This window comes from Hemitrygon akajei, chromosome 10 (assembly GCF_048418815.1).
Source record: "Hemitrygon akajei chromosome 10, sHemAka1.3, whole genome shotgun sequence".
NCBI lineage: Eukaryota > Metazoa > Chordata > Chondrichthyes > Myliobatiformes > Dasyatidae > Hemitrygon > Hemitrygon akajei.
In genome coordinates, this window is record NC_133133.1 from 23348526 (window position 1) to 23364796 (window position 16271).

General features: G+C 42.1%; 1 protein-coding gene across 4 annotated transcripts in view; it reads right to left on the minus strand.

Moving 5' to 3' along the window:
* The window catches only part of col4a6 (collagen, type IV, alpha 6), a 409162-nt gene that overhangs the window by 56287 nt on the left and 336604 nt on the right, over positions 1-16271 (minus strand). For all 4 annotated transcript variants that reach the window (XM_073057903.1, XM_073057902.1, XM_073057904.1 and 1 more), the window contains 2 exons: positions 15394-15561; positions 8475-8618 (listed from right to left, as the gene is read on the minus strand). In XM_073057903.1, coding sequence (XP_072914004.1) covers positions 8475-8618; positions 15394-15561 — 312 coding nt within the window. The remainder of the gene's footprint in view (positions 1-8474; positions 8619-15393; positions 15562-16271) is intronic.

Here is a 16271-nt window from a genome sequence, read left to right on the forward strand (position 1 = left end):
TTAGGGTTGGTATTCAGGATGAAGTAGTAAATTGGATACAATATTGGCTTGGTAGGAGAAGCCACAGAGCAGAGTAGATGACTGGATCCCTGTGACTAGTGGTGTGCCACAAGGATTGGTACTGGGGCTGCTAATGATAATGTGGTAAACCGGATCAGCAATTTGTAGATATCACCAAGATTGGGTACACAGCAAGGAAGGCAGGTGGAATTTAATGCAGATAAGTGTGAGGTGTTACACTTTGGGAGGTCAAACCATGGTAGGATTTATCTGGTGACTGGTAGGACTCTGAGGAGTGCGGTAGAACAAAGGGAACTAGGAATGCAGATCCATAATTCCTTTAAAGTAATGTCACAGGTAGATTGGGTCACAAAGAGCTTTTGGCACATTGGCCTCTCAGAGCACTGAGAACAGGAATTAGGATATTATGCCAAAGTTGTAAGAGACAACATGAAAGACGCTAATCAGTTTTAAAGAGTGCAAGGAAATTAACAAGGATGATGCTGAACGGAGGGCCTGAGTTATAGGGAAAGGTTGAACAGGATAGGACTTTATTTCCAGGACTGCATAGGAATGAATGGAGATCTTTTACAGATATACAGATTTATGACAATAAGCTGAGTAGATGCACTCTTTTCCACTGAGGTTCAGAGATCAGACTAGGCATCATAGCTTCAGGGTGACAGGTGCAATATTTAAGGGGAGCCTGAGGGGAAACTTCTTCACTCAGGGTGATTGCAAGAGTGGAATCAACGATCAGTGGTGGGCTATGGTTCAGATGCAGGTAAATAGGACTAGGCAAAAAAACAGGTCAGCCTGGACTAGATAGAACGAAGAGCCTCAAACTGCCTTACCACTTCCAACAAACTATGCACAGATATATTGCTACTTCTCACGTTTCTAATGAAATGGAACATCTTTCTCAGCATTAAATTCCACCTGTTACATAACCACCATCCAAGCAGCCTGAAGTCTATTACTTTCCCAATATTTATGGCTCCAGATATTTTTGCCATCAGATCATTTGGAAATTGACCTACACATCTGAATCATTCATGTATTTCAATTGTAGCAGTGGTTCTGGTATCAACCCTAAGGGAACACCACTGAATACTTCCCTCCTGTCCCAAACAAAACTTTTTCATAACAGTGCTTTGCTGCTTGTTAATTAGTCAATTTTCTACCCAAACTGCAACAGCTCATTTTATTCCATAGCTTTCAGTCTTGATATCTTGTCAAGACGCCTTCAGGAAGTTCACATTAACACCTACCGCATTTCCTTCATCGGCGGCCTGCTTTGTTCTTTCATCAAAGAGCTATTAACTAAATCTGATAACACTGTCTTTGGAAAAAGCAAGCTGGCTTTGCTTAATCAATCCAGAAGTAAATCACTATGACAATCACATTTGGTTATGAGATGCCTTGGAAGCTGCACAACCATCTGTTGCAGTAAAATAAATTATGATACACCTGAAATTTAGCACTGAGCAATCAATCAGAATACTCATTCACTCAAAAGTGGGAATGAAGTGATAGATTCTCATGTAATTTATTGAATTCATGCACTTCTTGCCATGAGGTAGGTTGAGCGAGTCAGGGCTTTTTTCTTTGAAGTGAAGGAGTGTGAGAGATGACTTGATAGAGGTGCACACGATGATAAGAGGCGTAGATCATGTGGATAGCCAGAGACCTTTTCCCATGGTGGAAGTGGCTAAAATGAGGGAGCACAATGATTGGAGGAAAGAATGAGGGAGATGTTGGAGATGAATTTTTTTACACCAAGGGTGGTGTGTGTGTGTGTGTGTGTGTGTGTGTGTGTGTGTGTGTGTGTGTGTGTGTGTGTGTGTGTGTGTGTGTGTGTGTGTGTGTGTGTGTGTGTGTGTGTGTGTGTAGCAGCCTGCCATAGATGGTGGTAGAGTCAGAATCATTGGGGGCATTTAAGAAGCTCTTAGATAGGTACATGGATAAAAGAAAAACGGAGGGATATGTAGGAGGGAAGGATTTGATTCATCTTAGAGATGGTTAAAAGGTCAGCACAACATTGTGGGCTGAAGGGCCTGTACTATACTGTGATGTTCTATGATAGGTCTTACATATTCGTAAGCATTTATTCTTGATTGTTGGTGAACTTGTTCATCGTCTATTGTTTAAGACATTGCTGAGGCCAAATTTGAAATAATGTATTTGCCATGGTCGCCTTGCATTGGAAAGAGGCACACGGTAAAGTGTTCTGAGGTGATTTATGACTATGTTGCCTGGACTTAATAGACTGAGTTTTTAAGTAAGCTTTAAAATGTTGGGACCTTTTCATTGGAGTGTTGGATAATTAGGGATGATCTTCTAGAGATATAAAAAGCCATAAGAAGCATGGGCAAGTTGAACAGTCACAGTATTTCCCCCAGGATTAGGGAATCAAGGGCATAGATTTAAGGTGAGTGGAAGAAATGTAATAGGAACTTGAGAAGCCACTTTTTCACACAGAGTGATTAGTATATGGAGTGAACTGCCTCCCTAAGCAATCTAAATAGATCTGCACTGATGACTTTAATACGAGTGCAGACATTGGACTGGTGGGACAGATGTGAGAATTGGGCAATGTGAGCAACAAAATGACGTCTCCATGTCTAGGAAAATGTAATTCTTGGCTCACCTGCCAGAATTTTGCTGGCAGATGGGAACACAACATTGATCTTATAGAGGAAGAGGGTTTCAGGAGGGACTCTTGAATAACGGACAGGTGGGGTGTAGGCAGCCTGGAGCAAGGGAGATTCTAAACTTTCCTTGTTGGGTCATCAGTGGTTGGTCTACGTATTTAAAAGGGCCCAGCAGGTAAATGACTGAATTGTCAGAAGAGAGCTAGACTTCAGTGCAGAGCTCAATTAGAAGACTTTCAGTGATTTCTCCTGGATTTGCAGGTTAAAAATATTGGAGTATCTGAGGTATCTCCGGGAGAAGGTTCAGGAGCTTGAAGATTCGTATGGCCAGATTTGGGAACAGCTTCTTTCCAACTGTGATAAGACTGCTGAACAGATCCTGACCCAGATCTGGGCCGTACCTTCCAAATATCCGGACCTGACTTGCACTACCTTACTTTCCCTTTTCTATTTTCTAATTACGATTTATAATTTAAATTTTTATTATACTTACTTCGATTTGTACTCCAGGAAGCGCGAAGCGCAGAATCAAATATTGCTGTGATGATTGTACGCTCTAGCACCAATTGTTTGGTGACAATAAAGTAAAGTAAGTGCAGCATCTACTGTACCTTCGCTATGATCTTAGTGAATGGCAGAGCAGCCTCATTGAACCAACACTGGAAAAGGCCCTTCAGCCCACGATATCTGTGCTGACCAAATTAAACTAATTATAATTTTCCTGAACATGTTCCATATGCCAGTGGAAGAACTGGTCACTGACTTCAGGAAAAGTGGCAGTTAAACGCACTACAGTTTAGATCAATGATGTTGAGGTTGACAGGGTGGAGAGCTTCAAGTTCCTAGAAGTCAGTATCACCAACAGCCTGATCCTGGTCCTACCACATGGCTGAGAAAGCTCACCCGCACCTCTATGTCCAGCAGGGGGCTGAAGAAATTTGGCATGTTCCCTTTGACCCTCGTCAATTTCCAACAATGCACTACAGAAGGGATCTAATCTGGAAGGATCTCGTGTCATGGGTTGGAGTGGCAACTGCTGTCTCTGTGATCACTAAAAACTGCAGGGATTTGTAGACACACCTTCAGGCAGAAGATATAAAAGCCTGAAAGCACATACCACGAGGATCAAGAGCAGCTTCGATCTGCTGTTACAAGACAATTATATGGTCCTGTAGTAGAATGGGATGGACTGTAGTACAATGGGATCTACTTCATTATGGCCTTGCACCTTATTGTCTGTCTGTGCTGCACTTTCTCTGTGACTGTAACACTTGATTCTGCACTTATTTTTCCTTAAGTTATCTCAATGCTAATGAAATGATCTGTATAGACGGGATGCAAAACAAAGTTTTCACTGCACTTTGGCACATACGACAATAATAAACCAATTTACCAATTTATCTCTCCATTTCACGCAAAGTCACGTGCCAGTTATATGCATTTTAAACCCATGTATCATATTTGCTTCTAACAGCTCCCAGCTGCACATTCCAGACACCCACCACTATGTGTGCAAATAAAAAGCATGCCCCGCGCATCCTACTTAATTTCCCTCTCATCTTAAACTGTGTCTTTTAGCATTTTGAATTTCTTTCCTGGGACTGAGGCTCTGATTATTTACCCTGGCTGTGCCTAAAAGTTTACATATTTCTGTCAAGTTACTCCTCAGTTTCTGATGCTCCAGAACAAACAATCGAAGTTTGTGCAAACTCCTCTTCGAGCTAATGCTCTCTCATCCAGGCAACATCCTGGTGAACCTCTTGTGCACTCTCTCCAAAGTCTCTCTGTGCTTCTTGTAATGCAGCACCAGAGCTGCACACAATGGTCAGAAATACAAGTGTTCTATTCCTACTCCAAAGGCAACTTGGTTATTTCAAGTACAGTGGACTCCAGTTAATTGGGACATATCACAACCAGTACATTTTCGCCCAATTATGTGGCTGCCCCAATTAGCAGAAGTTTCATGGAAATAGTTAAAGATGCATAAAAAAGACAAACTACCATCTAACTGGGTAACAAAGTGTTTTAAAATGAAATGTAGAACAAATTAGAACACGAACAATACTACTACAGTATTATAAAACTGTCATTCCCATATGGTGGAATCTGTGTAGCGTGAACACTGTTGTGTTCTTTCGATTGATTGTAAATGAACAAAATCAGTGCAGACATCTGCTGCAGATAATAGACTGCCATAATACAATGCTGTTGATGATTACATCCTCCAAATCTTCATTTTCATTGTAATATTCAAGATGATTGTCAATGCCTTCAAATAACTACATCGTTCCTAACTTGTTGATGTAGTAAAATCATTTCATTTACACCCCCAACTGTTTCTGACATCTTCAAGTCTGAATGCTTGAAACCACAGTGAACAAAACAGTTCTGAATTGTCTTACTGTGTATTTTTCACCAAATGTCACTGACAGAATTAGCTTTTTGAAGACAAACACATGCAACTGGCATTATTTAAAAACTGTTCACACTAAACGTAGTGTAGTGTGTGATGGCTACGCAGGTGCACATGACTGGCACTAGTTAGAAACTGTTCAACAACAGTCTCCTGCCCCAATTAAGCAGCATAATGTCCAAAATAAATTAAGGAAACCCCAGCTATTTTCTTGATCACTTTTTGTCCTTTAAGAGTTGTCCTAAATAAGTGGCTGCCCTGATTAACCAATGAACTGGAATCCAGTGTATTACAAAATGCCCTGACTTTCCCCTCCCCTCCCACTCCACAGCTCAGACACACTCTCATCCTGCACTGGTCACTTTTCATCTTTTAGAAACATAGAAGACCTACAGCACAATACAGGCCCTTTGGCACACAAAGTTGTGCCGAACATTTCCCTACCTCAGAAATTACTAGGTTTACCTATAGTCCTCTATTTTACTAAGCTCCATGTACCTATCTAAAGCCTCTTAAAAGACCCTATCGTATCCACCTTCACCACCGTTGCTGGCAGCCCATTCCATGCACTCACCATTCTCTGAGTAAAAAACTTAAACCTGACATTTTATTGATGCTGTTTCACAAACTTATATGACTGCTTGTTTTATTATAAGAGTGCCAGTAATATTATAATGTCTTACATGAACATGTAACTCACGCTTTATGTCAAACTGTCAATCTTCAAACCATACTACTAAGGGATTTATACTATATTATTTTGTGACGGTATGTGCTGGATTGTAATTCTCATGTGCTGTGTGTGATTATACAGTATGTACTGTGCTTTGCACATTGGCCCCAGAGGAATGATGTTTCATTTAGCTGCATACATGTGTATGGTTGAATGACAATAAACTTGAACGAACTTGAAAAGGAGCACTGCACGGGGAACACTGTTATTGCAGGCACGAGTGATCTGGAAATTCTGTCAGCAGCACGAATTAACCTCATTGGAAAGTCCCATGTCAAATTCCAGTGATGACACAAATTAACTTGGAAATGGCCGTTATTACACTTCACTCCAGGTAGTTAATTTTCAGAAGTGTCATATTAGAAGGGACAGGCAATGCACAGGATCGAAAGAGACTGCAGAGGGTTGTAGACTCAGCTAGCTCCATTATGAGTACAAGCCTCTTCACTGCCGAGGACACTTTCAAAAGGTGGTGCCTCAAGATGGCGACATTCCTCATTAATGACCGTCACCATCTAGGACACACACTCCTCCCATTACTACCATAGAAAGGAACAGGAAACTGAACACACACACTTTTAGCAACAGCTTCTTCCTCTCTGCCATCAGCTTTCTGAATAGTTGACGAACACTGTCCTCATTTTTCATCTTTCACACTACTTATTCACTTATTAGTTTTGTAATGCACTGAATATTTTAGTCTTGCACTGAACTGCTGTCACAAGGTAACAAAGTTCACAACAAACTCTATGTCAGTAATAATAAATCTGATTCTGATTTTGATTATACAACTGAATTTCTGGAAACCTTTTCCTTACATTGGGGGCCTATGAACCTCAACCATCAGTCAAAGCACCTTCAGCTAAAAAACTTTAAATTATTTAATTACACAAAATATTGCCGGTGTCTTCCATTTCACACTGGAAAACACAAGCAGTATGCCAGAAGTTTGAGAAAGTCAGGAGTCAGAAGTGTGTGAATTTCCCATTGCTAGGAAGAAGGTCCTTGAGAAACTGAAAGATCTGAAGGTTGATAAGTTTCCTGGACAAAATGGTATATGCCCCAAGGTTCTGAAAGAGGCAACTAGAGAGATTCTGGAGGCATTAGTAATGGTCTTTCAAGAATCACTAGGTTCTGGAAAACTGGAAAATTGCAAATACCACTCCACTTTTCAAGAAGGGAGAGAGACAGAAGAAAGGAAATTATAGCCAGATATTCTAACATCAGTGGTTGGGAAAATGCTAGAGTTGACTGTTAAGGATGTGGTTTTGGGGTACTTGGGACACATGTTGAAATAGGCCAAAGTCAGCATAGTTTCCTTAAGGGAAAAAAATTGCCTGACAAATCTGTTTGTATTCTTTGAAGAAATAGCACGCAGGATAGACAGAAATGAATTGGATGTTTTGTACTTTAACAAGATGCCACATATGAAGCTGCGTAATAAGTTAAGAGTCCATGGTATTACAGTAAAGATACTAGCATGGATAGAGCATTGGCTGATTGACAGGAGGAAAAGAGTGGGAGTAAAGGGAGCCTTTGCTGGTTGGCTGCTGCTGACTAGTGTGTTCCACAGGTGTCTGTGTTGAAACTGCTTCTTTTTAGAGTATAGGACAATGACTTAGAAGACAAATTTGACAGCTTTGTGGCCAGGTTTGTGGACGGTATAGAGATAGGCAGAGGGGCAGGTGGTTTTGAGGAAGCAGAGTGGCTACAGAATGATTTAGACAGATTTGGAAAATGGGCAAAATGGCAGATGGTATTCAGTGTTGGGAAGTGTATTGTCATGCACTTTGGTAGAAGAAATAAAAGCAGAGACTATTTTCTAAATGGAGAGAAAATTCAAAAATCTGAGGTGTAAAAGGACTTGGGAGTCCTTGTGCAGGATTCCCTAAAGGCTAATTTGCAGGTTGAGTTGATGGTGAGGAAGACAAATGCAATTGTAGCATTCATTTTGAGAGGACTAGAATATAAAGCAAGGAGGTAATGCTAAAGGTTTATAAAGCACTGGTGAGGCCTAATGATGGAATATTGTGGGCAGTTTTCGGCCGCTTATCTAAGAAAGGATATACTGACATTGGAGAAGTTTCAAAGGAGCTTCACGAAAATGATTCCAGGATTGAAAGGCTTGTCATATGAAGAGCGTTTGATGGCTCTGCGTCTCTACTCACTAGAATACAGAAGAATAAAAGGTGACTTCTTTGAAACCTATTGAATGTTGAATGGCCTATATAGAGTGGATGTGGAGAGGATGTTTCCTATGGTAGTGGGAGTCTAAGACCAGAGGACACATCCTCAGAACAGAGGGGTGTTCTTTTAAAACAGAGATGAGGAGGAATTTCCTAAGCCAGAGAGTGGTGAATCTGTGGTATTTGTTGCCACTGTGGAGGCCAAGCAATTGGGTATACTTAAGTTAGAGGTTGATAGATTCTTGATTAGTCAGGGCACGAAGAGATATGGGGAGAAAGCAGGAGATTGGGGCTGCGAGACAAAAAGGATCAGCCATAATGAAATGGCGGAGCAGACTCAATGAGTCAAATGGGTTAGTTCTGCTCCTATATTTTATAGTCTTATGGTCTAAAATGATTCCGCCCATTAAAAGATCCCTCCCAACCCCACAAGAAGGGGTTTCAATCTACAGTATAATATAGTATTACAGTTGCGATTTGACATTCACCTTTCTCTCCAGTCCTGCCCGGGGAGCCCGGGTAGCCTGGTCTTCCTGGGCTGCCAGTTTCTCCCTTCCTTCCATCAAATCCAGGCAGGCCTGGAGGGCCAGGCATTCCTGGAAATCCAATTACACCACTGCAGCCCGCTTCACCTGCACCAATTCAAGACATAAAATAATTAGCAACATAATTTTCATACTGTGCTACATTTAAAGCATCGTAAAGTTAAGTCAGTAAAGGTTGAAATCAAAACAACATGATTGCAAGTTCCTGATCCATGTACAAACTGTGGCGATTATTCCCTATCTGCTCTGGATATTCCCTATGTACCTGTGCTGAAAGTCCAAGAATTTTTCACGAACTTTAGTTTTTATGAAGGTTTGATGTTAATGTGGTTGGGGTACCTAACAATAATTTAAAATCAGTAAAGCACACCTGGTGAATGGAATCTTCCAGAAAATGTAATCTACCTAGTTATCAGGGCTCTTTTGATCTCCAATTCTCAAATTGCTCAGAGGCAGGGATAAGATCACAAGTAAAGCAGCAAAAATGCAGATTTTTTGCTCACATCTTTCTACAAACCACATACAGTTCTGAGGAGGGCTGAACACCAAAAAGACTTAAAAACATGTAACACATACAAAATGCTGGATGAATTCAGCAAGTCAGGCAGCCTCAAGCATTTTGTTAAGTGTTGCTCAAGTTTTCCATCATCTTCAGATTCTCCTGTGTTGAAGAAAACACGAGGTAGGTTGCGACATTATTTCCAAACCACTGCACCTTTCTCACTTCATATTTTCGTAAAATATAATTTAAAAACACGTACTTCTGAAGCACCTTATGGTGTCACAGTAGCTTAGCAGTTAGCGTGACGCTATCACAGCTCAGGGCATGGTGAAGTTCAGAGTTAAATTCTGGCGCCATTTGTAGGACGTTTGTACGTTCTCTCCATGAATCAGATAGGTTTCATCCGAGTGCTCCTGTTTCCTCACACAGTCCAAGTAAGCCCAGTTGCTAGGTTAATTGGTCATTGTAAATTGTCCTGCTAATGTTAAGTAGGTAATTTGCTGGGTGGTGCAGCTTGTAGGGCTGGAAGACCCTGTCCTACACTGTATCTCTAAATAAATTATCTCCCAAATTACCTTGTGAGATAACAGCCCAACATTTCCAAGAGGTTTCCATTATTAAAGACAGGCAATTCCAATGTTCATGATATTCAATGGATCTTCAGAAAGTCTGATCACCTAGTTGTACTGTGGTATAGGATGAGACTGAAGACTGCAGCGCCAATTGTGAGCACCAAGTAGATATGTACAAGGGAAGCACAGGAGCTCTTACAGGACTGCTTTCGAATCAGACTGAGCTGTATCAGGGATTCACCTTTGAATTTGGATGAGTATGCTGCAGTTGTTAACAGCTTCATTAAAATCTGTGTGGATGAGTGTGTGCCAAAGAAAACTTGCTGTACGTTCCCAAACCAGAAGCTGTGAATGAACCTGGAGGTTCGTCGTCTGCTGAGGGCTAGATCTGCGGTATTTAAATCTGGCGATCCAGGTCTGTATAAGAAAACCAGGTATGACGTAAGGAGAGCTACTTCAAGAACGAAGAAACAATTCCGAGAGAAGTTGGAGGCAACATTGGATGCATGTCAATTTTCCAGGGTTTGCAGGACATTACTTCCTACAGAACCAAACCCAATAGCATGAATGGCAGCGATACTTCACTACCAGACGAGCTCAACACCTTCTACGCCCACTTGGAAAGGGAGAATATAATTACAGCTGTGAAGATCCCTGCTGCACCAGCTGACCCTGTGATCTCTGTCTATGTCAGGCTATCATCAAGAGGGTGAACTCCAGCAAGATGCAGGCCGTGATGGAGCACCTGGTACCACTCTGAAAACATATGCCAGCCAACTAACAGGAGTATTCAAGGACATTTTCAACCTCTCACTGCGACGTTCAGAAGTTTCCACCTGCTTCAAAAGGGTAACAACTATACCAGTGCCCAAGAAAAGTAGTGTGAGCTGTCTTAATGACTATTATCCAGTAGCACTCATATCTACAGTGACAAAATGTTTTTAGAGGTTGGTCATAGCTTGAACCCACTCCTAGTAAACACAAAGTATACTGCAGATGCTGTGGTCAAATCAACAAGTACAAAAGCTGGATGAACTCAGCAGGTTGGGCAGCATCCATTGATGCTCCCAAACAGTCCTTCCAAGTGAGGCAACACTTGTGACTCTGTTGGGGTAATCTATTGCATCCGGTGCTCCCGGTGTGGCCTCCTCTACATCGGCAAGGCCCGACACAGATTGGGGGACCGCTTCGTCAAGCACCTCCGCTCCGTCTGCCACAACAGACAGGATCTCCCGGTAGTCACCCACTTCAACTCTGCTTCACATTCCCATTCGGATATGTCCAAAAATGGCCTTCTCTACTGCCATGATGAGGCCAAACTCAGGTTGGAGGAGCAACACCTCATCTACCGTCTGGGTAGCCTCCAGCCCCTTGGCATGAACATCGAATTCTCCAACTTCCGGTAATTCCCTCCCTCTCCCTTCCACCACCCCACTTTCACTTTGTCTCCTCTTCTAGCTGCCTATCACCTCTCTCATGATTCTGCCTTCTTCTACTACCCATAGTGCTTTCCCCTTACATTCCTTCTTCACCTTTCCTGCCTATCCCCTCCCTGCTTCCCCTCCCCCTACCCTTGATCTTTCCTCTGATTGGTTTTCCACCCTCCCCCCACGTTCTTTATGGGGCCCTTGCCCCCTCCTTCTTTAGTCCTGACGAAGGGTCTTGGCCCGAAATGTTGACTGCACATTTCAACGGATGCTGCTTGACCTGCTGAGTTCATCCAGCTTTTGTACGTGTTGATTGAACCAAATCCTGCCTCAGCAAGGACCTGGACCCACTGCAATTTGCCTATTGCCACAATAGGTCTATGGCAGACACATTCTGAATGGCTCTTCACAAAGCCTTAGATCACCTGGACAATACAAACATCTATGTCAGGAAGTGGTTTGTTGACTATAGCTCATAGCTCAGCATTTAACACTATCATTCCCACAATCCTGATTGAGAAGTTGCAGAACCTGGGCCTCTGTACCTCCCACTGCAATTGGATCTTCCACTTCCTAACCGGAAGACCACAATCTGTGTGGATTGGTGATAATATCTCCTCCTCGCTGACGATCAACACTGGTGCACCTCGGGGGTATGTGCTTAGCCCACTGCTGCACTCTCTCCATACCCATGACTGTGTGGCTAGGTGTAGCTTAGAATCCATCTGTAAGTTTACCGATGATACAACCATTGTTGGCAGCATCTCAAATGGAGACGAGAGGGTGTACTGGAGCGAGATATATCAGCTGGTTGAAAGATGCTGCAGCAACGACCTTGCACTCAACATCAGTAACACCAAATAGCTGATTGTGGACTTCAGGAAGGGTTAAGACGAAGGAACACGAATCAATCCTCATAGAGGGATCAGAAGCGGAGAGAGTGAGCAACTTCAAGTTACTGGGTGTCAAGGTCTGAAGATCTCACCTGGTCCCAACATGTCAAGGCAGCTATAAAGAAGGCAAGACAGCGGCTATATTTCATTAGGAGGTTGAGGAGATTTGGTTTGTCACCTTAAACTCGAGAAAACCTCTACAGATGTACCGTGGAGATCATTCTGGCAGGCTGTATTACTGTCTGGTATGGGGGGGGGAGTGGCATGGGTGGGCTACTGTACAGAATCCAAAGAAGCTACAGAAAGTTGTTAAATTAGTCAGCTCCATGATGGGTTCTAGACTCCTTAGTATCCAGGATATTTTAAAGGAGCAGTGCCTCAGCATCCATTATTAAGGACCCCCATCACCCAGGATATGCCCTCTTCTCACTGTTACCATCAAGAAGGGTGTACAGAAGCCCAAAGGCACACACTCAGTGATTCAGGAACAGATTATTTCCCTCTGTCATCCAATTTCTAAATGGACATTGAACCCATGAACACTACCTCACATTGTTTTATATCATTTTCTGTTCTGCACTATTTTTAACTTTTAATATACATATATATACTTGCTGTAATTGACTTATTTTTTTTCTAAATTATCATGTATTGCATTTATTGCATCCACTAAGTTAACAAATTTCACAGGATATATCCATGATGTTAAACCTGCTTGTGATTCTGATTCTGATCTGTTGTATGGCAAAGTCAAAGTCCTGTTTGCCACAGAATTTACTCCATTGTTGTCTTTTAATGACTTTTATTCTTAATGTTCCAAGTCATTCTTGTGTCTGATCCATTGGACCAAGGGTTACAGTTTATCTGAATCCTGATATCTTAAACACGTCCATCAGATGAAATCTGGTTCACTCTTGGAATCAGGTTCTTTTTAAATGTTGTAAGGGTCAAAATATAAGTATCCAACCAACTGAATACTGGGATTAGCCAATTCCCTAAGCGAAGTGATCAAAAATGAAAGATAGGAGAATTTATCAGAAACACTTAAAAGAACTTTAACGTCTTTAGTTCTGCAGATCCTGACAGCAAATTGGCAACAGAAATTACCATCAGTAATGTAGCCATGTAAACTTAGCACTGTTACATTGAAAAGATTAATATTTCTAATGCTAATAGTTCTCTGGTAGATTTCAAGACAAGATTGATAGTAAATGCGTGTGAACCAACACTTATAATGTTGGTCACAAACAAGAGAAAATCTGCAGAGAATGGAAAAGCAACACACAAAATGCTAGAGGAATTCAGCAGGCGTGGCAGTATCTATGGAAACACACAATGCTGGAGGAACTCAGCAGTCCTGATGAAGGGTCCCTGTCCTGAGGAAGGGTCTCAGCCCGAAGCGTTGATTGTTTACTCCTTTCCATTGATACTGCCTGGCCTGCTGAGTTCCTCCAGCATTTTGTGTGCGTCACTTACAATGTTGGTGCACAATGAGACTGTTCTATTTTACTGGGAATGCAAGTCAAATGTTGAGCTTGAGCAGACTCCGAGTGAGGCAGAGAAAGTTTCTCCATCAGGCCCTTAGTATCAGAGTCAGTTAGACAACTACAGTTTCAAATGAATTACAATCCAACTCCAAAGTCTTACATTAATCTTACAGTTGTACTGACTCAGTGATCTTGTGAGTGGGAATTTTGAGATGGGTTGGGATTAATCTTCAACTTTGTTGTTGGTTGATGGTAATGTTGCAGCATTGCAAAGTTCAAAGTAAATTTTATTATCAGATTACATAGATGTCATCACGCACAACCCTGAGATTCATTTTTCTGCAGGCATACTGAGCAAATCTATGGAACAGTAACTGTAACAGGATTAATGAAAGATCTACCAGAAGACAATAAACTGTGCAGATGCAAATATAAATAAATAGCAATAAATAACGAGAACATGAAATAACAAGATAAAGAGTCCTTAAAATGAGATCATTGGTTGTGGGAACATCTCAATAGATGGGTGAGTGAGTGTAGTTATTCTCTTTTGTCATAACCACGGATTCGGCAGCGCAGTAGATACGGCAATTGTGCTTGTGAATCTGCACGTGCCAGGTAATTATTATTTAATTGTGATAGTATTTAACTCCATACTTGTTGACATAGTGCTTGTCGAGACTTGAACAGTGCATAGCAAAGGTTCACTGCCGTTTTACATTCGGCCTTCCCTGAGCCATTGGACTTTCAAAATCAACTGACTCTGAAGACTGGCGGTATTCATTTAATGTTTGGATATTCTTTTCGGCCCCATTGTAGGCTTCGTTTCCCTTTTGAGAGTTTTAGTTAATGGCCCTGTTTGGCCTAGTGTTCATTGTTTAATTTTCTCTTTTTCGAATTAAAGTCTGTGAACTATCAACCTGCTTCAGTGTCTCTCACTCCGCACTTGAGCCATATCCGAACAGTGGTGACACCTTTTGTTCATGAGCCTGGTAGTGGAGGGGTAGTACCTGTTCCTGAACCTGGTGGCACGAGTCCTGAGGCTCTGATAACATCTACATGATGGCAGCAGTGAGAAAAGAGCAAGGCCTGGATAGTGAGAATCTCTGATAATGGATGCTGATTTCTGAAGACAGTGTTTCATGGAGATGCGCTCAGTCATTGGGAGCGCTTTATCTGTGATGTACTGGCCAAATCCATGGTTTTCCATTTAAAGGCTTTGGTGTTTCCATACCAGGCCATGATACAGCTAGTCAATACATACCTCACTACACTTTCTATAGAAATCTGTCAGCTTTTGATGATGTGCCAAATCTACGTAGACTCCTAAAGAGGCAGAGGCACTGTTGTGCTTTCTTCATATTGCATTTACTTGCTGGGTCCAGGGCAGGTCCTCTGAACCAGTAACACCAAGGAACGCCCAATGAGGACTGGCTCATGGACCTCTGGTTTCCCTCTCCCGAAGAATACAATCAGTTCCTTGGCCTTGCTGACATTGAGTGAGAGGTTGTGGTTATGACTTCACTCAGCCAAATTTTCAATCTCCCTCCTGTACACTGATCCAGTATAATTGAAGCCTGCTTGAAGTAGTTGGATACCACATACTGCTGAAGTAAGATGTTAAAGATTATCAGTGAACACACCAGCCAGATGATCAGCACAGGACTTCAGTGGCCAGGTACCCCATCCACTCTGGATGCTTTCTTTGGATTCACCCTCCTGAAGGCAGCCCACAGGTCAGCTTCAGATACTGAGACCAAAGGATCATTGGGAGAAGTGGGGGCTTCGTGATTGTTCCTCCATGTTCTGACATTCAAAGCGAGTATTTTGATACTTTGCTTAAATCTCTTGTTCTGATAAGGAGCAAGGCCCTTTGCCAATTGCTGATGCCCATCTTGCACTGCCTTGGTGCCAAAAGATAAAAACAAAGACACTCTTGCAAAATAACAATCAATAATTTTAATAAAGGAAAACAGAGTACCTTTCGGTCCAGGTCGGAAATAATTAGCAGTACCAGGCTCTCCTGGAGGACCTGGGGGGCCTGGTCGCCCAGGGAAACCTGGGTTTCCTGGAACTCCTGGGAATCCCTTCATACCAGAAGGCCCTGAAGGTCCACGGTCTCCTGTGAATCCTTTTTGCCCTGGAAAACCTGCAAGAAGGTCAATTCATCTTTTAATGTCAAACCTTGGCCAGGAAGGTGTGAAAGCATCATGTTGGCTCTGACGAAACAACAAACACATTCGACAGTCTGGTTGCTCTTTACTGGTTATGTGGTTAGTATGTACTGCGGTGACAAATTCACTCTCTTTTCTTTTCGCCTATTAGTGCCCTCCTGCTTACTATTCAGCATGATGGAAAATTCAACGCAGTTCCTGTCATGTCCAGATGTACTGGCCTGCATTTAGTCTATGGTGTTCAAGGTTCCAACCATTCTACAATATTTTACACAATAGTCTCTTGCTATGTGGAAACTGAGTGAGTGTTGACAATAGAGTCTATTCCTGCCCTCCCCAAAGCTCACATACATTCTCACTAATCTTTGAAAGCTTTTCCTCTCTCTCCCACCTCTGACCTCTCCCGTGGCCTCGGATTCAGCATTACCTCTGAGGACATCACCCTGCTTAACCGACTTGGGCTCAAACCGGGGTTTGCTCGGCCTTACTGATTTAATTCCATAATGGAAAATTAAAATGGTTCCAAACTCACGCTCAAACAGAATCCATACCAAAATAATGAGCATATATCGAGCTTGAATTCTTTAAAACTACTTTTGGTTTTCTTTTGCTGAGCAACTGAGTTCCTCCAGTAGTTTGTGGGTGTTTTTTTTTGTTCCAGATACCTGCATCTTGTCTCTTTTGT